Below are 27,282 nucleotides of genomic sequence, written 5' to 3' on the forward strand. Positions count from 1 at the left end.
CATATTTAAATTCCTCTGTTCCCCCCCCCCCCCCCATGTCTTTGTGTGGAATTGTTTTGTTACGTGTTTAGTGTTACGCGCCAGACGGGTTTCCCCCGGGTATCCTGTTTTGACCCGTAGTATGTTTATTGTCATACATTTGCATTATTGTGAGTGTTTTTCGCACTTATTCACTTTTGCCATTGGCTGGAGGTTTTTTTGACGCCGTTGCGTCTGTCTTTTGTGCTTCTTCCCAAATAAAGTCCGCCTGATCACAACTCTCTGCTCTCCTGCACCTGACTTCTCACCAGTAGCGACCTGACAGTATGTGACCAATAAAATTTGATTTGAGATGCTGAACTTGGGTCAGGTTTGCATTTTCCCATTTAACATTTTCTTAAATTCGCAGACGCTTTTATCCAGAGCAACTTAATGTACGTGAGCAATTAAGGTTAAATGCGTTGCTCAAGGGAACATTGACAGATTTGTCACCTGCTGGTGGGCTCGGGGATTCAAACCAGCAACCTTTCGGGTTTACAGGCCCATGCTCTTAACCGCCCCTAACCACCAGGCTACATGTCCCCACTTATGTTTAAGGCTTGGATTGGGGGGGAGGGGGGGAGGGGGGCTGATCCCAGATCTGTACCTAGGGAAATCTTCTCCCCGGAGCGGGGGAGGCGAGGGTGGGTGGAAGCTAGACATGAGCACTCAGACCATTCATCGTCCAGCATTCACAGTTGCCTGTGTTTCAGACAGACAGGAGTGGTCTCGTAACGGGAATGGCTTGCAACCAGAAGGATTTCTCCTACGAGCTACTAGAATCCAACACTATACCTAAATAACGGATTTACATGACATGTGATTCAAGGATTTGGATTCATTTTGCTTTGACACAAGTAAGTGCGGTGAAGTGTGGAGAACTTTTAATTGGATGACAGACTACTATATGGTAATTAGAAAACACACTGTTTGAATTTGAAGTATAAATAACATATTATTACATATCAGTTGTTTATTGCTTCTAGAAAATATTTCTGAACGTAGAAGAAAAGCTAAAATCAAACAAGGAAATAAACAACTAATCTAAACATCAAGCTAATTGGTGACTTTAGATATCTTCATTTATGGAACAAGGTGTTTCATTAGCATGGACTCATAGTGTATTTTAAAAATCAGTCTCAGAGGTGAAGTGTTGATGGGGTTTAGAAAAGGAGCGAATGGCGGGGGATTATTAGACTACAACACTGTAGTACCCTGTAGACTTTACGCACAACCTTTCTCTCTGTGCATTGGGAAAGACTATATTTCACATTTTTATCTAATATATATAAATATATTTTTTTATATGACTCTCAATTACTTTATTTCAAACCTTGTTTTCAGAACCCTTTGAATGTTCATCGATGTTGAAGTGCATGGGCCTTTCATCTAAAAGGTATGGAGAGTTTGAATATTATCTACATTGATTTAGCAATTGTGTATATATTGTTAAAAAACTATTTCTGCTGATTCATCATTGCTTTGTATTTGCCAACTTAAAACTATGGACACAGACATACACACACTTACACACACACACACACACACACACACACACACACACACACACACACACACACACACACACACACACACACACACACACACACACACACACACACACACACCCTCCTTTCTATCTTATTGTCTATTCTCCCTCTTTTCTCTCTCTCTCTCTCTCTCTTTCCCCTCTCTCTCTTTCCTCTCTCTCTCTTTCCTCTCTCTTTCCTCTCTCTCTCTCTCTCTCTCTCTCTCTCTCTCTCTCTCTTTCTCTCTCTCTCTTTCCTCTCTCTCTCTCTCTCTCTCTCTCTCTCTCTCTCTCTCTTTCCTCTCTCTCTCTTTCCTCTCTCTCTCTTTCCTCTCTCTCTCTCTCTCTCTCTCTCTCTCTCTCTCGCTCTCTCTCTCTCTTTCTCTCATTTTATTTTTATTTCACGTTCTCTTTGACACAGAATACACTGCATTCTTTGCACATATGAAATGAGTCCTTCTTTAAACTAAAAAACCAACCCCTGTGTCTCTCCAACAGGTTGACATTCATTAATGAGAGGAGAAGAACCCGAGCGACTGTGTGACTGAGTGTGAAGCGCTCTCCCTCTCCAGAATGAGTGTGTGTACCGACGGCCCCTCATACCTGCGGCAGTGGCTGCTAACGGCTGTGTTTGTCTTGGTCGCTCTGTTACCAATAACCAGTGGCTGCCCCAAATCGTGCGCGTGCTATGTTCCCACCGAAGTGCACTGTACCTTCAGATATCTGACCGCAATACCAGGCCAGATCCAGACAGCTGTGGAAAGAATTAACTTAGGGTGAGAGTCTGACTCTCTCTCTCTCTCTCTCTCTGCTCTCTCTCTCTCCCTCCGCTCTCTCTCTCTGTTCTCTCTCCGCTCTCTTTTTCAATTTTTATTAAAAGGGCTTTATTGGCATGGGAAACATATGTTTAAATTGTCAGAGCAAGTGAAATAGATAATAAACAAAATTAAAATAAACATTCAAAAATAAACAGTAAACATCACACTGAAAAAAGTTTCATAGGAATATAGACATTTGAAATGTCATTTTATGGCTATATACAGTGTTAAAAAGGATATGCAAATAGTTATGGGTTGTATTGACAGTGGTGATTGTTCTTCACTGGTTGTCCTTTTCTTGTGGCAACAGGTCACAAATCTTGCTGCTGTGATGGCACACTGTGGTATTTCACCCAATAGACATGGTAGTTTACCAAAATGTGATTTGTTTTCAAATTCTTTGTGGGTCTGTGTAATCTTAGGGAAATATGTGTCTCTAATATGGTCATACATTTGGCAGGAGGTTAGGAAGTGCAGCTCGGTAAACACCTCATTTTGTGGGCAGTGTGCACATAGCCTGTCTTCTCTTCAGAGCCAGGTCTGCCTACAGCTGGCCTTTCTCAATAGCAAGGCTATGCTCACTGAGTCTGTACATAGTCAAAGATTTCCTTCATGTTGGGTCAGTCACAGTGGTCATGTATTCTGCCACTGTGGACTCTCTGTTTAGGGCCAAATAACATTCCACTTTGACCTGTTTTTTGGTAAAAATCTTTCCAATGTGTCAAGTAATTATCTTTTTGTTTTCTCATGATTTGGTTGGGTCTAATTGTGTTGTTGTCCTGGGGCTCTGTGGGGTCTGTTTGTGTTTGTGAACAGAGCCCAAGGACCAGCTTGCTGAGGGGACTCTTCTCCAGGTTCATCTCTCTGTAGGTGATGGCTTTGTTAAGGAAGGTTTGGGAATCGCTTCCTTTTAGGTGGTTGTAGAATTTAACGGCTCTTTCCTGGATTTTGATAATTAGCGGGTTTCGGCTAATTCTGCAGTGCATGCATTATTTGGTGTTTTATGTTGTACATAGTAGATATTTTAGCAGAATTCTGCATGCAGTCTCAATTTGGTGTTTGTCCCATTTTGTGAATTCTTGGTTGGTGAGCGGACCCCAGACCTCACAACCATGAAGGGCAATGGGATCTATGACTGATTCAAGTATTTTTAGCCAGATCCTAATTTGTATGTCAAATTTTATGTTCCTTTCGACTGGATAGAAGGGCCTTCTTGCCTTGTCTCTCAGATCATTCACAGCTTTGCGGAAGTTACCTTTGGTGCTGATGTTTAGGCCGAGGTAGGAATAGTTTTTTATGTGCTCTAGGGCAACGGTGTCTAGATTGAATTTGTATTTGTGGTCCTGGACTTTTTTTGGAACACCAATATTTTTGTCATACTGGGATTTACTATCAGGGCCCAGGTCTGACAGAATCTGTGCAGAAGATCTTGGTGCTGCTGTAGGACCTCCTTGGTTGGGGACAGAAGCACCAGATCATCAGCAAACAGTAGACATTTGACTTCAGATTCTAGTAGGGTGAGGCCGGGTCTCTCTCTCTCTCCGATCTCTCTTTTTCTCTCCCAGTCTCTGTTTTCTCACCCTCTATGAATGCACATACAGTATATTTTAGTTATATATTAGACCGTGGATGTAGCATTTTGATAAATAATAAATGATTCACTGTTAGATGGTTTTCCCACTTTTCTGTCTTCAGGTATAACAGTATAACCGCATTGAAGGAGAATGATCTGTCTGGGTTCAAACACCTGGAGCTGTTGATGCTCCACAGCAACACCATCCACAGCATCGCTGACAGGGCCTTTCAAGACCTCAAGTCCTTACAGGTATACGTACAGCACTGTCATAAACACCTGTCGATATACAGGTAATTGGAAACACTTGAGTCAATGAGGGATACAAAGTATATTGAAAGCAGGTGCTTTCACACAGGTGTGGTTCCTGAGTTAATCAAGCAATTAACATCCCATCATGCTTAGGGTCATGTATTGAATGGGTCATTCATATTTTAGTATGCCATTATTTTTGACATTATTGTGGCATGTCTATGCCCCCATAGGATGACAATGCCCCCGTCCACAGGTCACAAGGGGTCACTGAATGGTTAGCTGAGCCTGAAAACAATGTACAGTGTCTTCAGAAAGTATTCATACCCTTGAATTATTCCACATTCTGTTGTGTTACAACTTAAATTCAAAGTTTATTAAATATATGTTTTTTCTCACCCATCTACACACAATTTCCCCAGAATGACAAAGGGGCCCCACAGGGGTGTGTGCTCTGCCCCCTCCTGTACTCCCTGTATTTAGATATTTTTGCTAATTTATTGAAAATTAAATACAGAAATGTCTCATTTACATAAGTATTCACATCCCTGAGTCAATACTTTATACAAGCACCTTTGGCAGCAATATCAGCTGTGTCTTTCTGGCTAAGTCTCTAAGAGATTTCCACACCTGGATTGTGCAACATTTGCCCATTATTATTATTTGCCAAGCTCTGTCAAATTTGTTGTTGATCATTGCTAGACAATCCTTTTAAGGTCTTGCTATTGATTTTAAAGTAGATTTAAGTCAAAACTGTAATTTGGCCACTCGGGAACATTCACTGTCTTCTTGGTAAGCAACTCCTGTGTAGATTTGGCCTTTTGTTTAAAGTTATTATCCTGCTGAAAGGTAAATTCATTTCCCAGTGTCTGGTGGAAGAGCAGACTGAACCAGGTTTTCCTCTAGGATTTTGCCTCTGCTTATTTCCATTCTGTCTCTTTTTTATCCTGAAAAACTCACCAGTCCTTAACAATTACAAGCATACCCATAAAATCAAATCACATTTTATTGGTCGCATAGACATATATTGCGGGTGTAGTGAAATTGTTGTGTTTCTAGCTTCAACAGTGCAGTAATATCTAACAATACACACAAATCTAAGAAAGTAAAATACTGGAATTAAGAAATATAGAAATATTAGGACGATCAATGTCGCAGTCCGATGTGGATAGGGGGCTGCTCCCTCTGTTGTCTCCTGAAGTCCATGATCAGTTCCTTCATTTTGATGACGTTGGGGGGGGGGGGGGATATTTTCCTAGCACCACTCCGCCAGGGCCCTCACCTCCTTCCTGTAGGCTGTCTCGTCGTTGTTGGTAATCAGGCCTACCACTGTTGTGTCATCTGCAAACTTGATGATTGAGTTGGAGACGTGCGTGGCTACGCAATCATGGGTGAACAGGGAGTACAGGAGGGGGCTGAGCATGCACCCTTGTGGGGCCCCTGTGTTGAGGATCAGCATAGTGGAGGTGTTGTTGCCTTCTGACCTTCATCACCTGGAGGAGGCCAGTCAGGAAGTCCAGGACTCAGTTGCACCTACCACTATGCTTGAAAACATGGAAAGTGATACTCAGTAAAGTGTTGTATTGGATTATCTCCAAACTTTGTATTCAGGACAAAAAGTAAAATGCTTCACCACATTTTCTGCAGTATTACTTTAGTTCCTTGTTGCAAACAGGATGCAGGTTTTGGAATATTTTTATTCTGCTCAGGCTTCCTTCTTTTCACTCTGTTAATTAGGTTAGAATGGTGGAATAACTACAATGTTGTTGATTCATCCTCAGTTTTCTATCACAGCCATTAAACTCTGTATCTGTTTTAAAGTCACCATTGACGTCATGGTGAAATCCATGAGTGGTTTCCTTCCTCTCCAGCAACTGAGTTACGAAGGACGCGTGTATCTTTGTAGTGACTGGGTGTATTGATACACCATCCAAGGTGTAATTTATAACTTTACCAAGTTCAAAGGGATATTCAATGTCAGATTTGTTTTATTTTTTACCCATCTACTAATAGGTGCCCTTCTTGGCAAGGCATTGGAAAACCTACCTCGTCTTTATGATTGAATCTGTGTTTGAAATGCAGTGCTCCACTGAGGGAGTTTACAGATAACTGTATGAGTGGGGTACAGAGATGAGATAGTCATTCAAAAAAAATAATGTTAAACACTATTTATTGTACACATAGTGATTCCATGCAACTTATTATTTGACTTGTTAATAAGCACATTTTAATTCCTGAACTTATTTATGCTTGCCATAACAAAGGGATTGAACACTTATTGACTCAAGACATTTCAGCTTTTCATTTTTTATTAATTTGTAACAATTTAAAAAAAACATAATTCACTTTGACATTATTGGGGATTGTGTGTAGGCCAGTGAGAATAGTTTTAATCAATTTTAAATTCAGGCTGTAACAATAAAATGTGGAAAAAGATAAGGGGTGTGAATACTTTCTGAAGGCACTGTATACCAGTGAGATCAGTCACCAGATCTCAACCCAATTGAACACTTATAGGAGATTCTGGAGAGGCGCCTGAGACAGCGTTTTCCACCACCACCAACAAAACACCAAATGATGTAATTATGATGTCGCATCCATCCAGTAGAGTTCCAGACACTTGTAGAATCTATGCCAAGGTGTTCTGTTCTGGCTGGTGGTGGCCCAACATCCTGTTAACACACTTTATGTTGGTGTTTCCTGTATTACCCATATATATACACCACTTAGAAGACATTTTGTATCCAAAGCGACTCATGCCCGCATAATTTTTTAAGAAATTGGTGGTCCCGGGTATCGAACCCACTATCCTAGCATTAAAAGCACCATGCTCTACCAACTGAGCTACAAAAGATCCTTTATGTGTTTAATACGTTGACTCATTTGATTCACATTTGCTCATATCCATGACTAGACAATGATTATGTTAAATGTATAACCTACTCCATTCATAACCTTACATCGTTCTTTGACAGAGTAGACGTTTTTCCCCCCAAGCTAGTAGAGCCAAAGAACTAAGCATACTAAGACATTAATAAATACAAGTTCTTCCTTCCAGTAACATCTTTCAAACCCAAGTGTAATTCATCTTGGAAAATATATCACCAAATAAACAGCTGTGTTTTTTTTGTCCGCGGTGTTCATTTTTTATTCCAAAAGACGTTTGTAGGCCTGAGGGTTAACTGAGAAAGAGGATCATAAAAGACCTTGGAAATGCATCACTTTACAACTGCTTTGAGTTCCTCTTATTTAAAAAATATTCACAACAGCTGACTTCTGGAAGTGCTCCCAGGCAGAATAACCTCACATCACCTCTGGCCTGGATGATTTTTTCAACACTGTTTTTCCTAATGAAGCTCCTCAAACACGTTAGCCGTGGTACGCTCTCGCTCCAGGGGTCTCTATGTATGACTATAACTTGTATTTTTCAATGATGTGCCTTCAGGTCCTGAAGATGAGCTATAACAGAGTGAAGGAGATCAACAAGGACACCTTCCAAGGCCTGGAGGGCCTGGTACGACTCCACATGGACCACAACCGCATCGAGTTCATCAACCCGGAGGCGTTCTACGGTCTGACCATGTTACAGCTGGTCCACCTGGAGGGCAACCTGCTCCAGCAGCTCCACCCGGATACCTTCATCACGCTGAGGCACAGCCAGGTGTTCAAAGTGTCGTCTGTCAGGAACATCCACCTGTCTGACAACCTCCTCGCCAGCCTCCCTAAAGACGTCTTTGCTGGCTGCTCCCAGCTGGAGAACATCTATCTCCATGGCAACCCCTGGTCCTGCGACTGTCGCATGGCTTGGTTCCCAGAGTGGGCGGAGATAAATTCAGGTAATGTTACATTAGAGTTCTGTCTGCAACATTGTAAATGTTTGATTTAACTTTGGCAGTTACTGTACATAAAAAAAAACATCATAAGGGAATGGTTGGATTAAAACTACGTATCGATTCAGTAATGACCTTGTTTTCCAGGTGTGCTGAAATGCAAGAGAGACAGGAAGTATGCCAGAGATGAAGCCTGCCCCGTCTGTGAGACCCCTTCTCCCATTCGAGGCAGAAGCCTCACCCAGCTACCCCGTGACTCCTTCACCTGTACCAAACCCTGGATCCACCCCCATCTGAAGCAGAGGAACGTCAGCCTGGACGAGGGGGATTACACCCCCGTCTCCCCCCGGGATTTCATCGCTCCCATCGGATCCCTGCAGATGAACCTGACAGATCAGTTCCACAATGACGCTAGCCTTACCTGCACAGTCCAGAGACCATCAGCCATGGAGAACCTGACTCTAACCCAGGTGGAGGAGGGGGAGAAGAACGTGACCATGCTCTCCACCACCATCTCTACATGGCTGGTCTGTAATATTGACTATGAGCACATCCAACAGCTCTGGCGCATCCTGGCTACATACAGTGACGTTCCCATGAGGCTAGAGAGAGGGTTGATGCTCTCCAGGACCCCAGACATGATCTACAAGTACACCCAGATCAGACCAATGGAGGGACATGATGAAATCCACACAGATATCGAGGCTGAGATTAAGGCTTCACCCGCATGGCTGATGCAAGGAGAGGTCAACTTTCAGCTGGACCGTACCACGACCACATTCTCCACTCTGCACATTAAGTACAGGTCAGTGGTTAACCTGCGTGTGGAGAACAAGGTGTCGCAGAGGAGGGACCGTTACAGCTGGACCATCATCAAACGAGACAACCAGACTCAGACTGAGCACTCTGTCCTCATAGGTGGGTGTTGGGCAGAGATACAGACACCATACAATGCTTTTTGATGCTTGTTGAAAAGGGCTACATCAAAGCAATGCATGGTTAATATGTGTCTTGTTCATGACTGAGCACGCCGTCCTTGTAGGTGGGTTCTACAGTGCACAATGTGTTGTGGATGAGCAGAAATGTGTCCATATAATGTATGTAACATACTCTCAGAGTTACAATATAGCAATGTGCATTATAAAATGTATCAATTTATTCATGTGATTCTTGTTGTAATTACAGGTGGGGTGGTAGAGCTCAACTGCCAGACTTTGGGGGAACCAAAGCCCTCTGTAGAGTGGATCTTATCGGACGGCAGTAAGGTACGGGCGCCCTACTCCAGCGAGGACCGCAGGATAGTGATCACCGTTGATGGCAGGCTGACCCTGAGAGGAACAGACACCTCAGACACTGGGCTTTACCGCTGCATCGCCACTAACTACCTGGACGCAGACGTGCAAAGCTTCCGAGTCACCGTACTGTCTCCCGATGTGGAGGAGGTAGAGGTCAACGGGGTCAAGCTCTCACGGCCTCTGGGACAGAGCCTGGTTCTAGACTGTGGGTCCACAGGCAGCCCTGATGCCTCGGTCCAGTGGATTCTACCTGATCACACAGTGCTGGATAAATCCTATGGGAACAGGAAGCTCTATAGGAACGGGACTCTAGGAATAAAAGATCTGACCTCCAGAGACCGGGGGTTTTACAGGTGTCTCAGTGCTAACTACCTGGGGGTGGACCTGCTGACTTCCCAGGTGACTGTCACTGGGGAGGGGTACAGGAAGGTGACGGTGGTGGATAGAGAGGGGTCAGGGGTGGAAGCTGGGGTTGAGTTTGAGGTTGACGGGGGCATAGAGGAGAGGGAGGATTCCCACAGTGAGATCCCTTCCTCCAGCCCCTCTGACAGAACCATCAAGGAATCCAGGACCATCACATCAGACAGGCCGTACCCCAGACTCAAGTCCTCCTCTCAGGGCAGAGGATCAGGAGGCTCAGGGGGGAGGCGGAGGGGCCCAGCCAGCAGCAGACGCATATGGAGCAACAGGAGGGTCTTTGATCAAGCCTCCAGGAAAGTAGACCCCCAGAGATTTGCAGAGTTCATGAAGAAGGCTCAAGGTGGTTCAGCAACAAAGACAGAGAGGGAGAAAGTAAAAGGAGTTTCTGAGACTGACATGTCTGCGGACGGGGATGCTGGATCTGGGGAGGGTCTGTCTCATGAAGATGGACTCGTCGTTTTACCAAGCAGCGTCATACCAACCCCAGATACTCCAGATGAAAGAAAGATGAGTGTAACTGCAAGCATAGAGAACGTAAACAATCAGAACAGTGAAACCAGTTTCATGACAACCATGGAGATCCCAGATGATATTCGGACTAGTTTCACTGTAACAACAGAAAACACTGACAGAGGGACGACAGAGTCATACAGCCGGTCAGACGCCACACCCATCGAGTCCACATTCACCCACGGCCCCGACATCACAGGGAGTATCAGTGAAACTCAGAGTGAGGCAGTTACACCATACATTCCCAGTATCAGTAGGTCTAGTGGAACTAGTGGGTCTAGTGGTGAGTCGTACGCTCTGGAGAGGAACATGACGGTACCCCTGAGGCTACCCGTCACTCTCCGCCTCACCGTGACTGACACCGCAGACGAGACCCAGATCCTATTCTCCGGAGAAGCACCTGCAGATCCGGAGACCTCCACCGGGGCGGCGCTATCGCTTCTCACCGACCCCAACGTCACCCCCATGATGGACAGTCCCAGATCACCCCCCAGAGGGCCTGAGATCCACACAGCCACTGACCCAGACAGCCAGACCACCTTCACTGCAGTCACCACCACAGAGAGAGAGCAGGATGAGATCACCTTCCACACCACCCAGAGGATCAAGTCCCCCCGTCTGCCTGCAGGCTCCACCATCATCTCCCGCCAGCAGATCCACATCATCCCCCCTAAGAATGGCCGAGGAGGAGGGGGCCGGAGGAGGAACTATCCTGGCAGGAGGAGGTTCATCAAGCCCAACCGAATCACAGACATCCAGTCCATCCTGAACAAACTCAAACAGCCTACCACGGTGAAGAAGCAAGGCAACAGCACAGTACCCTACACTATGGAGCTGACCACAGGTACGTTATCCCAAATGAGAAAAAAAATGTATATTTTAATATATTACAAGTATGTTAACGTATCCTTAAATATACAACAAATTTAAATAATATACACTGCTATAAAGGGAACACTTAAACAACACAATGTAACTCCAAGTCAATCACACTTCTGTGAAATCAAACTGTCCACTTAGGAAGCAACACTGATTGACAATAAATTTCACATGCTGTTGTGCAAATGGAATAGACAACAGGTGGAAATTATAGGCAATTAGCAAGACACCCCCAATAAAGGAGTGGTTCTGCAGGTGGGGACCACAGACCACTTCTCAGTTCCTATGCTTCCTGGCTGATGTTTTGGTCACTTTTGAATGCTGGCGGTGCTTTCACTCAAGTGGTAGCATGAGACAGAGTCTACAACCCACACAAGTGGCTCAGGTAGTGCAGCTCATCCAGGATGGCACATCAATGCGAGCTGTGGCAAGAAGGTTTGCTGTGTCTGTCAGCGTAGTGTCCAGAGCATGGAGGCGCTACCAGGAGACAGGCCAGTACGTCAGGAGACGTGGAGGAGGCTGTAAGAGGGCAACAACCCAGCAGCAGGACTGCTACCTCCGCCTTTGTGCAAGGAGGAGCAGAAGAAGCACTGCCAGAGCCCTGCAAAATGACCTCCAGTAGGCCACAAATGTGCATGTGTCTGCTCAAACGGTCAGAAACAGACTCCATGAGGGTTGTATAAGGGCCCGACGTCCACAGGTGGGGGTTGTGCTTACAGCCCAACACCGTGCAGGACGTTTGGCATTTGCCAGAGAACACCAAGATTGGCAAATTCGCCACTGGCGCCCTGTGCTCTTCACAGATGAAAGCAGGTTCACACTGAGCACGTGACAGACGTGACAGAGTCTGGAGACGCCGTGGAGAACGTTCTGCTGCCTGCAACATCCTCCAGCATGACCGGTTTGGCGGTGGGTCAGTCATGGTGTGGGGTGGCATTTCTTTGGGGGGCCGCACAGCCCTCCATGTGCTCGCCAGAGGTAGCCTGACTGCCATTAGGTACCGAGATGAGATCCTCAGACCCCTTGTGAGACCATATGCTGGTGAGGTTGGCCCTGGGTTCCTCCTAATGCAAGACAATGCTAGACCTCATGTGGCTGGAATGTGTCAGCAGTTCCTGCAAGAGGAAGGCATTGATGCTATGGACTGGCATGCCCGTTCCCCAGACCTGAATCCAATTGAGCACATCTGGGACATCATGTCTCGCTCCATCCACCAATGCCACGTTGCACCACAGACTGTCCAGGAGTTGGCGGATGCTTTAGTCCAGGTCTGGGAGGAGATCCCTCAGGAGACCATCCGCCACCTCATCAGGAGCATGCCCAGGCGTTGTAGGGAGGTCATACAGGCACGTGGAGGTCACACACACTGCTGAGCCTCATTTTGACTTGTTTTAACCTCTATGGGCTAGGTGGGACGCTAGCGTGCCACCCGTGGTGCACTCCATCAACAGCAGGTGCATTTCAAGAGCGGCAAATTTGAATCCAAATAAATGTCAAAATTCAAATTTTTCAAAAATACAACTATTTTACACCATTTGAAAGATAAACATCTCCTTAATCTAACCACGTTTTACGATTTCAAAAAGGTTTTACGGCGAAAGTATAAATTTAGAGTATGTTAGGACAGTACATTTACAAGAGTTGTGTGTAATGTTTTGTCAAGTCAAAGACAGGGTCACCAAAACCATAAAACCAGCTAAAATGATGCACTAACCTTTTACAATCTCCATCAGATGACACTCCTAGGACATTATGTTAGACAATGCATGCATTTTTAGTTCTATCAAGTTCATATTTATATCCAAAAACAGCGTTTTACTATGGCATTGATGTTGAGGAAATCGTTTCCCTCCAATAACCGGCAGTCAAGTCAGCGTCACAAATTAAATAATTAAAATTAGAAAACATTGGTAAAATATTATATTGTCATTTAAAGAATTATAGATTTACATCTCTTGAACTCAATCAACTTGCCAGATTTAAAAATAACCTTACTGGGAAATCACACTTTGCAATAATCTGAGCACTGCGCCCAGAAAAATACGCGTTGCGATACAGACTAGACGTCATGTTGGGGAGATCTAAAATCGAAAATACTATGTAAATAATCCATTACCTTTGATTCTCTTCATCAGATGTCACTTCCAGGTATCACAGGTCCATAACGAATGTAGTTTTGTTCAAAAAAGCTCATCATTTATGTCCAAAAATCTCCGTCTTGTTAGCACATGATCTAAGCCAGCCGGACTTCTCGTCATGAACGAGGGGAAAAAATATATTTACGTTCGTTCAAACATGTCAAACGTTGTATAGCATAAATCATTAGGGCCTTTTTTAACCAGAACATGAATAATATTCAAGGTGGACGAATGCATACTCTTTTATAACGTATTGGAACGAGGGTACCCAACATGAACTCGCGCGCCAGGTGTCTAATGGGACATCATCGTTCCATGGCTCTTGTTCGGTCAGATCTCCCTCCAGAAGACTCAAAACACTTTGTAAAGGCTGGTGACATCTAGTGGAAGCAATAGGAAGTGCCAAAATATTCCTAAACCCCTGTGTTTTTCAATGGGATAGGTTTAAAGTCAATACAACACATCAGGTATCCACTTCCTGTCAGAAAATGTCTCAGGGTTTTGCCTGCCAAATGAGTTCTGTTATACTCACAGACACCATTCAAACAGTTTTAGAAACTTTAGAGTGTTTTCTATCCATATATAATAAGTATATGCATATTCTAGTTACTGGGTAGGATTAGTAACCAGATTAAATCGGGTACATTTTTTTTATCCAGACGTGCAAATGCTGCCCCCTAGACCCAACAGGTTAAACACACTCATTAAAAAACTGTACTTCAATTTCAAATGCTTTAAATGTATTTTTGTATATTCATTTAAAATACACTTGGAGTTGTTTTTAAGTTGAAGCATCGATTTTTTTTTGATTTTTTATGAAACTGCTTGTAAGTGATCAAGTGCGCTATTAGTATACAGCCTTTCAAAAATATTCATACTCCTTGTATTTCTATACGTTTTGTTGAGTTAAACAGCGTGATTAAAATTCATTTAATTGTAATTTGTTGCCAACAATGAACTCATAATACTCTGTAATGTCAAAGTGAAAAATAAATAAAAATAAATAGTAAGATTAATACATTTAAAAAAAAATATATATATATAAAGATAACTAAATTACAGTTAGTCAGTGCATAAGTATTCAGCCCCTTTGTTTAGTTAAGAATACATTAGTTCAGGAGTAAAATGTGGTTTAACAAATTAAACATGGACTCACTGTGTGAAATAATAGGGGTTGACAGGATTTTTTAATGGCTAACCCTTCCTCATAAAGAGAGGCCAGTGATTGGTAGATGGGTAACAATATCAAATCAGACATTGAATATCTCTTTACGCATGGTCATTTGAATAATTATGCTGTGGACTATGTATTAAACCACCCAGACGCATCAAAGATATACAGTCATACTCATGAACTGAGCTGCGGGACTGGAATGAAACTTCTCAGGGATGTTACATTGAGGCCATTGGTGATTTTAAAACAGTTACAGAGTTCAATGGCTGTGATGGTAGAAAACTGAGGATGGATCGACAACATTGTTGTGACTCCAAAGTAATGACAGAAATTACAAAGTGAAAAGAACAATACAAATATACAAAACAAAAATATAATTGTATGCAACAAGGCACTAATGTAATACTTAAAAAAAAAACACTGCAAAGGAATACACTTTTTGGCCTAAATGCAAGTCCTTATGTTTGGGGCAAATTCAACACAACACATCACTGAGTAACTGCCACCTTATTTTCAAGCATGGTGGTGGCTGCATCATGATACGGGTATGCTTGACAATCTGCAAATACTGGGGAGTTTTTCAGGATAAAAAGAAACGGGTTGTAGCTATGCACAGGCAAAATCCTAGAGGAAGACCTGTTTCAGTCTGCTTTACAACAGACACTGGGAGATGAATTCACCTTTCAGCAGGACAATAACCTAAAACACAAGGCCAAATCTACACTGGAGTTGCTTACCAAGAAGACAGTGAATTTTCCTGAGTGGCCGAGTTAAAGTTCTGACTGAAATCTGCTTGAAAATATATGTCAAGACTTGAAAATTGTTGTCTAGCCATGATCACCAACATCTTGACAGAACTTGAAGAACTATGAAAAGGATAAAGGGTTAATATTGCGCAATCCAGGTTTGGTCTCAGAGACTCACCAATGTAATCACTGCCAAAAGTGTTTCTATAATGTATTGACTCAGGGAGCTGAATAGTTATGCAACAACTATATTTTAGTTAATTAATATCTATCAATCGTTACAAAATGTAAAATAAAATCTTTGCGTAGATTGTTGACAAAGAAATTACAATTAAATCAATTTTAATCCCACTTTGTAACAATAACATTTTAAAAAATCCAAGGGGTATAAAGACTTTTGCAAGGCACTGTAGTTTCAGTGGCAATAATGAGTTTTGAAGTACTTTCTTAATTCCAGTTCAGAAGAGTGCAGAGTAAGTTGACAATGATAATGATTGTTTTATTCCTCATAAGGTAGCATGCACAGCTGAGGAAAATGCTTCCTGAGACTATACTTTTTCATATCTCAAGTAAATATACTTAAGTATACTTTCAAAAAAGTATATTTAACATAAATGTCCACAAAATATATTAAAGTATACTTTCAAAAACACCCCAAAATTACCCAGCATCCTTTTCTGCAGCTGAAGTTTCCATTTATAATATGATATTGTTCCTTATATTTAGCTTATTGAAATGTTTTTATGTTCATTTTCAAACTGAATAATGTTGTACTTTTAATTACACATCACATATGACACATTACACATTTTATTGAAATGTTAATTTATCACAATGTGAACAGCTAAAGTGTGAAATGCCACTGGTGCACAATTATCAAAAGCGTAACTTGTAGTTTGCTGCTCCAGCCACAACTGCTTTGTAAATAGCATTAGCTGAAAATATGCCTTGGTAAATGAAGGTAACCCTTAACATGGCTAATTACAATAACTAATGTGGTTCATGAGTAAATGTTTACTTGTAAAATTATACTTGAAACACGTTATAAATACACTTTCTTTGTAAAGCAAATTCGGAATTATAATTAAAATACCATTTTAGTACTTCTAATTCATGAGAAATATACATAAAATGTATTTAAGGTGTATTCAACATATATTTTAGTACTTCTAATTCATGAGAAATATACATAAAATGTATTTAAGGTGTATTCAACGTATATTTTAGTACTTCTAATTCATGAGAAATATACATAAAATGTATTTAAGGTGTATTCAACGTATATTTGTTTTGCTCTTTATCTAATATACTAAGAATAAATGAAAATAAAGCATCCCAATTTAGATCATTTTAAACTTATTTAATAAACTTAAATGCTAATAAAATACGAATAAAATTGACATTAAATGTATTCAAAATATTTTTTTATATACTTAAATATAGTAATACTTAAATATAGTAATACTGTCACGCCCTGACCTTAGATTGCCGTTTATTTTCTCTATTTTGGTTAGGTCAGGGTGTGATTTGGGTGGGCATTCTAGATTTTGTATTTCTATGTTCATTTCTATGTTTTCTATTTCTTTGTGTTGAGCCGCGTATGGTTCCTAATCAGAGGCAGCTGTTTATCGTTGTCTCTGATTAGGAATCATACTTAGGCAGCCCTTTTTTTCCCCCACTTTTAGTTGTGGGATCTTGTTTTTGTATTGCTCAGTGAAGCATGCAGAACGTGACGTTCGTGTTTCTTTGTTTATTGTTTTTGTATAGTGTTCTGAGTATAATAATAAATATTTATCATGAGCACTCAACATGCTGCACCTTGGTCTACTCCTTACGACGATCGTCACAAATACTATAGTAATATAATACTTGTCATGGCGTTCAAACATGTCGTTTCTTGTCTTTGATGTTGACATTATCTTTGTTGGTGAGACTCTTGAGCTTTGAGGAACAGCCAAAAGATCATGATGATGATGATTCATTGTTATTGTTGTTGCTATTTCAGACTGTGACTGTGATGAGGATGGGAAGAAGAAGACAAGTGGTCAGCGGGTCGTCACACCGACAACATCGCCTAAATCATCGCCTAAAGTCCTTAGCTCCTCTCTAGGAAGAACAGAGAGGCCCATCTCTACAACACTGGACACTCCCACCACCACATACTCAACAGAGGCCCCCACCACCACCACCACCCAGCCCACCTCCACTCAATCTCAGTCCAGAGGTGAGGTATCCAGCGGCGACATTACCTCCTCTGATGCCCCAGAGTCTGACCCAACACACGACCCTATGACGAGCACAACAGATGAACCAATAACCTCCACCATCACAACCACAACCGCCTCCAAGGTTGTCCGTGGTAAGATCAACTGGGGCAGGCTGTTTGGGAACAGGGCCAGGCAGAAGGAGAAACTCAACGGACTACGTAAACCAGCCAGGCCCTCTACCACCACAGAGGGTTCAACAACGGTCCAACCCACCACCACCGCAACTACAACCACAACCGCACTGCCCACCCAGCGGTCTCTGGCTGAACCTGTGACTGAGTCACCGTCTAGAGCAGGTAAACACCTGGAGACCCCAGAGAGCTCATCAGACGATGACTATGGAGATTCATCGCCTGACTCTGAGGCCTCGACCACATCCCGGCCTGGCACTAGCCGTGGAACTACAACCCCAGCCTGGCACTACAGGTACTCCAACACCACAGAGTCTTCCCCAGACACTCAGACTATCGTTACTCCACCCACAGAAAAACCTGCCCCAAGAGAAGACACAGATGAGGCCTCGTCCTCTGGGTCTGAATCCGGAGGGTCAGGGGGGTACCTATCCCGTAGATTTGGGGGAAACCGGAGACCGAATGGAGGGTCAGGGGGCAGGAGGCCTTTCAGGGGCAGGAGGCCTTTCAGAAAAACCATAACAACTACCGAAGCGCCCAGCACCACCATGGAAACAACAGAGACCACCATGGAAACCACCATGGAGACCACCATGGAAACCACTATGGAAACCACTATGGAAACCACTATGGAAACCACCATGGAGACAACCATGGAGACCACCATGGAGACAACCACATATCCCACACGGACCGTCTCCGTCTCCAAGCCCCTGTACACACCCTCCAGGGAATCAGAAAGGTCTGCAGTGACTGTGTCCACTGACTTAACCTCCGTGGGAGAAACCACCACAGACTACGACTCATACGAAGATGAGAACTGGACAGATGAGATGGAGTCCACCACTAACCGTCCACGAGCCTACACTTCCACCACCAGGCCCAGAATGACTTCCAACACACCTCATCTAACCACCACCTCAAGGCCTTACACTACATCATCAACCCGCGTCCAGACTAACACCGACCCCATCAGAGTGAACACTAACATCAGGCTCCCGTCAGGGAGAGACAGCCATTACCAAATCACACAGAGACCCGTGATCAGGAGAACCAGGCCAACGGTGTCCAGTAACAGGGCCAGCGGAGGCCCAGACAAGACCCTGACTTTTGACACACTGACTGTTCTGGAAGCAGAGCAAGGGCACACCAATGGCCCCTACAGCAACAAGGACATAGACAATGCCATCTCTAACGCCTATAGCCACATCACCGGCTATGATACGACAACCGCTAACATTGTGGGCTTTGAGCCATCTACCAAGGACATGCTCACCAAGCCCAGGATTGTGGGAGGCAACGCGGCCAGCTTCACTGTCCTGTCCAACTCAGATGCCTTCCTGCCCTGTGAAGCCGCGGGCAGCCCTGAACCCACCATCAGCTGGAAACGCTTCTCTTCAAGCACGGGTAAAAGGGTAGAGATATTTAGCATGTTATAAAACTAGTTTGGAATGAAGTTGTACTGAAGTTATATTGTATTTACATATTCTCTCTCACTCCCTCTCTTGCCCTCTTTCTCCTCCCTCTCTATTACGCTCTCTCTTTCCCTGCTCTATTGCTCTCTTTCTCCCCCCTCTCTCTCTCTCTCTCTCTCTCTCTCCCCCTCTCTCTCTCTCTCTCCCCCTCTCTCTCTCTCTCTCCCCCTCTCTCTCTCTCTCTCTCGTTCTCTCTCGCTCTCTCTCTCTCTGCTGTTCCTCCCTTCCTTTCAGGAAGCACAATGACCATCAAGGGCAAGATGGGCAAGTTTGAGGTGTTCCAGAACGGCACTCTGTCCATCCAGAATGCCAACATCAAAGACCGTGGTCAGTACCTCTGCCTGGCTGAGAACGAGCAGGGGTCAGACAAGCTCCTGGTCACCCTGTCCGTGGTGGCCTACCCCTCACGCATCCTGGAGCCCAAGGTACGGGAGATCAAGTCCCACTCAGGGAAGACAGTGGAGATGAAGTGCAAGGCGGAGGGCCGCCCCACCCCTCTAGTCTCCTGGATCCTGGCCAACCGCACCCAAGTCAGGGGCCACAACTCGGACCCCAGAGTGTCAGTGACCACAGAGGGTACTCTGCTCATCAAGCAGGTTTCTGTGTATGACCGGGGCCACTACAAGTGCATCGCCAGTAACCCAGCAGGAGCCGACACTGCCACTGTCAGACTGCAGGTGGTGGCAGCACCCCCTGGTATCCTGGAGGCCAAACGACAGCAGGTTCAGGCCAGTGTGGGTCAGAACCTGTGGTTACCCTGTACAGCTCAGGGCAGCCCCCAGCCCACCATACACTGGGTCCTCTATGATGGGATGGCGGTGCTGCCCATGAAGCCCTCTGTGGACCCCAGGGTGTCTGTGTTCGCTAACGGGACGCTCCATCTGACCGATACGGCCGCCACAGACAGTGGGAAGTATGAGTGCATCGTCACCAGCTCTACAGGGTCAGAGCGCAGGGTGGTGACGCTGACAGTAGAGAAGAAGGAGATGGCTCCTGAGATTGTTGAGGCGTCACACCACAGGACGGTGCTGTCGTATGGGGACCAGCTGAGGCTAAACTGCTCGGCCACCGGGGACCCCAAACCCAGGATAATCTGGAGACTACCCTCCAAGGCTGTGGTGGACCAGTGGCACAGGTAATGAGGACATGATCTGTAATATACACTTAATCACACAGTCTATTCAGAGACATACAGGTACAATCACACGCCAGCAGATCAACATACACACATATTGGTAAAGTATCCAGGTTCTCTGTGCTACAACACAGCTGTTTAAACACACCAAAAGAGACATCATTATAACATCTCCCCGAAATGATTTAGATGTGTTTCCAGTACAGAGAGCTAAAACTGGGGTTCTCCAGAGAGAAGAATCGTGCCTCTTCAGTACAGGTTTAAGTTAGTCCATCCATGCACTGAGCACCTAAGTTTAAAAATGTACAGAAATGTGGATTGAAAACAGAGACTTCCAAAAATAAAGACAGGAGCGTCGTGAGTGGCGCAGTGGTCTAAGACACTGCAGCTGTCCTTGTCCTATCGCGCACTAGTGACTCCTGTGGCGGGCCGGGTCGCCAGGTGTACGGTGTTTCCTCCGACACATTGGTGCGGCTGGCATCCGGGTTAAGTGGGCATTGTGTCATGAAGCAGTGCGGCTTGGTTGGATCGTGTTTCGGAGGACGCACGGCTCTTTACCTTCGCCTCTCCCGAGTCTGTATGGGAGTTGCAGCGATGAGACAAGACTGTAACTACCAATTGGATACCATGAAATTGGGAGAAAAAAAGGGGTGAAAAAAAATAATAAACAAAAGTTTTAAAGTAAAAAATAAAGCCAGTCTCGGAATCTGTCCTGCCAGGCTGAACACATGCAGAGACATGTAAGGACTTGCTCTGTTATTTGTATAGTCAGAAATACACTACATGACCAAAAGTATGTGGACACCTGCTCGTTGAACATCTCATTCCAAAATCATGGGCATTAATATGGTGTTGGTCCCCCCCCTTTGCTGCCTTAACAGCCTCCACTCTTCTGGGAAGGCCTGGCTCGCAGTCGGTGTTCCAATTCATCACAACGGTGTTCAATGGGGTTGAGGTCAATGGGGTTGAGGTCACCTCGCTTTGTGCACGGGGGCATTGCCATGCTGAAACAGGACAGGGCCTTCCCCAAACTATTGCCACAAAGTTGGAATCCCAGAATCATCCAGAATGTCATTGTCATGCGGTAGCACTAGATTTCCTTTCAGTGGAACTCAGGGGCCTAGCCCAGATTAGTCCGTTGGACTGCCAGATGGTGAAGCATGATTCATCACTACAGATACGCGTTTCCACTGCTCCATATTCCAATGGCAGCAAGCTTGCCACCACTCCAGCCGATGCTTGGCATTGAGCATGGTGATCTTAGGCTTGTTTGCGGCTGCTCGGCCATGGAAACCCATTTCATGAAGCACCCACTGAACAGTTATTGTGCTGACGTTGTTTCCGGTGGCAGTTTGGAACTCAGTAGAGAGTGTTGCAACCGAGGACAGACAATTCTTACGGGCTACGCGCTTCAGCACATGGCAGTCCCATTCTGTTAGCTTGTGTGGCCTACCACTTCGCAGCTGAGCCGTTGTTGCTCCTAGACGTTTCCACTTCACAATAACAGCACTTACAGTTGACCAGGGCAGCTCTAGCAGGGCAGAATTTTGTTCGGCAGCATCTGATCTAAAGCTACATGTTAATGTGATCTCTCCTTGGATTAAAGGTACAGACTGTAGTCTTCAAATGAACCCATAACATATCATCTCATCACAAGCCGTAGCATGCTGTTAAACCCGATGAATTCAACCCAGTATAAATGACCTTATTAAGCCTCTCAATCTTTTCTCCATTAGCAGTGGTTCTTAGCTGGGGAAAACCTGAGACCAGAATAACTGAAGGGGTATTTTCCAGAATAGCAACCCAATATGGCGGATTTTAGACTGCATATCAACACAAACAAGTTTTATATTATTTGAGCAAGGACCCAGTCAGAGCTTCTTAAAGATGAACATGAGAGTACCAGAAGAACATTGGCTTCCTGTTTGAGACATTATCTTGCTCCTAATAATGTAGCTGATATTCTGCTATGTGTCCTCTCTGCATGCAATCACTGAAAAAATGAGCTTGTTTGTATTTTGGAAGTCTATTTGGAACAAAGACTTATGTAACACACAGGCAAAAATACAACACTTCCTTTGTGAATGTAACTGTCGAAAAACGCAGTGCCTAATGGTTTGATACACTGTTCAGTTCATAAAATCATTATTCCCCCCTATATCATTAACTGCATTGTGCAGATAATGACACTTAGTGGAATGTTTTTCCCTGTGTTTCTTGTCTGATTTAAACTGTTATGAGGCTGTCTAGGCAACCCTGACGAGTTTTCTATTACAGTTTTATTGTTTTCTGCAACTGTTGTAGGATTCGGAAGAAGCCATTATTGTGAGTCATTGCCAATGGCCTTGATAAAAGACAGAGCTGATCTGCTGTAAGTCCACCTGGCCTTGCCAGGTGAAATAGAGTGATCTGCTGTAAGCCCGCCTGGCCTTGCCAGGTGAAATAGAGTGATCTGCTGTAAGCCCATCTGGCCCCTGTAAGAATAACACATTCCACTAATGTTTTATGGAGATACCAAGCAGGAGGACCTATAAGCTCCACAAGGAGGAAGTCATTCAATGTTGTTGATGTGATGACATGACTGCTGCTGTTAAAAACAGAACATTTCCCCCAGTAGTCTGAACTCTACATGACCTACTATACTTCTGTATGTTATTGTAAAATCAATAGGAAGTATTATCATATAAAGCATCATTCTTTACATTTACATTTTAGTCATTTAGCAGATGCTCTTATCCAGAGCGACTTACAGTAGTGAATGCATACATTTCATACATATCATACTTTTTTTTCTCTGTGCTGGCCCCCCGTGGGAATCGAACCCACAACCCTGGTGTTGCAAACACCATGCTCTACCAACTGAGCTACAGGGAAATTCTCTGTTCGACAATTTTTAATTTGTTGTTATCTACAAATGATGACACACTGAATCTCCATTTGGGTATTGGTTAGCCTACAATTAGGGTGTGGAAATGTTAAGATTATTTTGCTCTTCACTCGTAGTCACTTAGTAGCCTACTCCCGACCGGTCTGTCACGTCCTGACCATAGAAAGATGTTATTTTCTATGGTAGAGCAGGTCAGGGCGTGACGGGGGGGGGGGGGGGGGGGGGGGGGGAGTTCTATGTTTTCTATTTCTATGTTGGGGTTTTGTTTGGAATGATCTCCAATTAGAGGCAGCTGGTCCTCGTTGTCTCTAATTGGAGATCATACTTAAGTAGGTTTTTTTTCCACCTGGGTTTGTGGGAGATTGTTTTTGAGTAGTGTATGTTTCACCTCTGCGTCACGGTTTGTTGTTTTGTTCTTTAGTTTATGTATTGCATAGTTTCACAGTGTAAATAAAATGCGGAACGACACACACACTGCACTTTGGTCGGCTTCTCCTTACGACAACCGTGACACAGTCACATTGTACAGCACTATATTTTCTTGGCATAGAAACACAATAATATTAATCAAATTAATTAAGCTACATTTCTTAAAATCAATCCCATGTACTATGTTCTTACAAAAAAAGGTTTTAAATTCTCTAATACAGCCAATATTAAAAACAGCTTCTCAAAGATGGCCTCTGGAGGTCAAACTAGAACTAACTAGCATATATGGCAACAATGGCTGACACTTAAATAACATGCCATAGAATTCTGCGGCAGCCCGCAAGCTGTGCTGCAGTAAGAAGTAACTTTTAAAGAAAGAACCAATGTACCTAATTCTTTTTCAAATCTCTTTATCCAGGATGGGAAACAGGATCCAGGTCCTAGACAATGGTACCCTGGTCATAGACTCTGTGAGTGACAAGGATGCTGGGGACTACCTGTGTGTGGCGCGCAGCAAGGTGGGAGACGACCTCCAGCTCATGAAGGTCACTGTGTCCATGAAGCCAGCCAAAATCGAGCCCAAGACGTACAGCAAGAAGCAGGTCCCCTACGGCAATGACCTGAAGGTGGACTGCAAAGCGTCTGGAGCCCCGGAGCCAGAGATCTCCTGGGGTCTACCAGACGGCACCATGGTTAACAGCGCCCTGCAGGCAGACAGCAGCAGTGGAGGGAGACGCGCACGTCGATACATCCTGTTTGATAATGGCACGCTTTATCTCAACCAGGTGTGAACTCTACCTGAACACCAATTAGTTAATGCATTGGCTTGCTAGGAATAATGGGCTGTATTCAATGTTGCTAACTCAATGTTGCTAACTCAATGTTGCTAACTCAATGTTGCTAGATGTATTTCTTCTCTGTCTTTGTAGTCCTCTGACTCCGAACTGCTGGTACTGTGTCTGTCTACAGGTGGGCATGGCAGAGGAGGGAGACTACACGTGCTACGCCGAGAACCAGCTGGGCAAGGATGAGATGCACGTACACATCACCGTGGTGACTGCAGCGCCACGGATACAGACGCCCAGCCGGACCTACGCCCAAGTGAAGCCTGGAGGTGACATCCGCTTTGACTGCGAGGCCACGGGCGAGCCCAAGCCCAAAATCCTGTGGATGCTCCCTACCAACGACATGATCGCAGCCTCCAACGAACGCTACCTGATGCACGTCAACGGGTCTCTCGATATCCGGGATGTTAAGCTTAGGGATGCTGGTGAGTACGTGTGCATGGCTCGCAACACCGCTGGGGACGACAGCAAGGTTTACAAGCTGGATATTGACGGAAACCCTCCGGTGATCAACGGCTACTACCAGAACAGGACCGTGGTGAAAGACACGGCTGCTAAGTACTCCAGGAAGTTCATAGACTGCAAGGCTGCTGGAGACCCGCCTCCGAAGATCACCTGGATTATGCCAGATAACATCTTCCTGAATGCTCCGTATTTCGGCAGCAGAATTATTGTCCACCACAACGGAACACTGGAATTCCGGAACGTCCGTCCGACGGACATGGCGGAGTTCATCTGTATGGCAAGGAACGACGGAGGGGAGGCGGTGATGGTGGTACAGCTGGAGGTCACTGACATGCTCCGACGGCCCATCTTCAAGAACCCCTTCAACGAGAAGGTGGTGACCCGCATGGGCAAGACCACGGTGCTGAACTGTTCTGCAGATGGTCACCCCACACCAGAGATCATCTGGCTGCTGCCTAATGGGACCCGCTTTACTGGCAGCCCCGATCGGGGCTCGCGCCAACACGTAGGCAACGACGGAACCTTCGTCATCTACAATCCCACGAAGGAGGATGCTGGGAAGTACCGCTGTGCCGCTAAGAACTCGGTGGGCTACATTGAGAAACTGATAGTTCTGGAGGTGGGCCAGAAACCTTTAATCCTCACCAGGCCCAGAGGGATCATACGCAGTGTGTCTGGGGACCCTCTGTTCCTCCACTGCCTGGCTGATGGCAGCCCCAGACCCAGCATCTACTGGACCATCCCTGGAGGTCACACCCTGGTAAGGCCTCAGGTCCATGGACGCCACCAGCTGATGGAGAACGGGACCCTGGTTGTCAGGGACACCACCCTCCACGACCGGGGAAACTACGTGTGTCGGGCAGGGAATGACGCAGGCGAGGCGGTTCTCACAGTGCCGGTCATCATCATCGCCTACCCTCCCCGCATCACCGCGGGACCCCCTCCCACCGTGAGGGCGGGTGGCGGCGGCACCCATACAGCTCAACTGTGCCGCCATCGGGATCCCAAAGCCAGAGATTACCTGGGAGCTGCCTGACCGCTCTGTGCTCTCCACGGCGGGGAAAGGGCGGCCCACGGGCAGCGAGCTGCTCCACCCACAGGGCACGCTGATCATCCAGAGACCCACTACAGCAGATTCTGGCACCTACAAGTGCCTGGCCAAAAATCACCTGGGCACGGACTTACGGGTCACATATGTACGTGTGCTGTGAGGACCAGCGCTGACTAAAGGGGAATATAGAACCCCTGGACTATAAACTGTAAACAGACACAGAAACTTCACAGTCCTACAATGTACAATGTCAGGACAGACTGTTTTCCACATGTGGACTTGTGAGGAGCGGGGTTTGTGGAATAGTTTGACCACGGTACAGCTCACATCAATCAGCCAAGTAGCAGAACCGGATTATTGAGAGGAGGAGGAGGGAACAAAAATAAAGGGAAACAGTACAGAAAAGGATCTCTTCTTTTCCAAGAAAGACGGACTAGCTGTTATTCTTATTGTAACATAGTCGGAGGTCTGGAAACCCACCACTGCTTCTTTTTTGTTTTGTTTTTTAAAGGGTCTAGAGACTGGGTCTGACAGTGAGGTTACATGTTTTTAAAGGGTCTAGAGACTGGGTCAGACCGTGAGGTTGCATGTTTTTAAAGGGTCTAGAGACTGGGTCTGACAGTGAGGTTACATGTTTTTAAAGGTCTAGAGACTGGGTCTGACAGTACATGTTTTTAAAGGGTCTAGAGACTGGGTCTGACAGTGAGGTTACATGTTTTTAAAGGGTCTAGAGACTGGGTCAGACCGTGAGGTTACATGTTTTTAAAGGGTCTAGAGACTGGGTCAGACAGTGAGGTTCCATGTTGACAGTTCTGACCCAACACTATACTGTTACAGCCAATGGAGAGAGAGGAAGACAAAAACTCCCTCACTATGTTCCCTTTGGACACTGCCTCAATGTTTGTCTCTTTTTTTGGTTGTTTAGTGACTGATTTGCTGCAATGACAGAGAGAGATGAATAACTATTACGAGAATATTTCTACCTATTCTGACTTTGCTGCTTGTTTATATACAGGCAGTATATTTTTATGGACTGCCAAATATATATTTCTCATATACATTTTACACTGGATTATCATACAGTTTTTCATAAACCATTTCCCACATTTTCTAAATGTTGATCTTTTTGAATGAGCTTTGTTAGTTTGTCATGTTATTCTCTATCTACCCTATCATGGTTTGATAGTGCTTGAGTATGAATACCAACTTTTAATGGATGTGAAATTATAATTTACACAGTATTCAGTGGCATTATATGAACGGTCTCTCAACGTAAATACAATTATGCATTACTGGTTTATTGTAATAATATATTTATGCCTTTTGTAGCTAATAACGACTTTGTGGAAATTAATTGGTGCTTAGCTGTAAATGAACGGAACCCGGGAGATGAAATTAAACCAAAGATGGAACGTG

General features: G+C 44.7%; 1 protein-coding gene across 1 annotated transcript; it reads left to right on the forward strand.

The window, feature by feature from the left end:
- The first annotated feature begins 711 nt into the window (after positions 1-711).
- Positions 712-27,282, forward strand: LOC106613308 (immunoglobulin superfamily member 10). Its single transcript, XM_014215398.3, is given in 12 exon segments — positions 712-875; positions 1,363-1,414; positions 2,045-2,322; positions 4,060-4,189; positions 7,635-8,025; positions 8,167-8,937; positions 9,205-11,088; positions 17,187-18,986; positions 19,289-20,189; positions 23,924-24,290; positions 24,475-25,782; positions 25,784-27,282. Coding segments are annotated over 10 exon segments (7,998 nt in total). The 5' UTR covers positions 712-875; positions 1,363-1,414; positions 2,045-2,119; the 3' UTR covers positions 26,027-27,282.

The sequence above is a fragment of the Salmo salar genome, chromosome 09, assembly GCF_965601325.2.
Source record: "Salmo salar chromosome 09, fSalSal1, whole genome shotgun sequence".
Taxonomy (NCBI): Eukaryota; Metazoa; Chordata; class Actinopteri; order Salmoniformes; family Salmonidae; genus Salmo; species Salmo salar.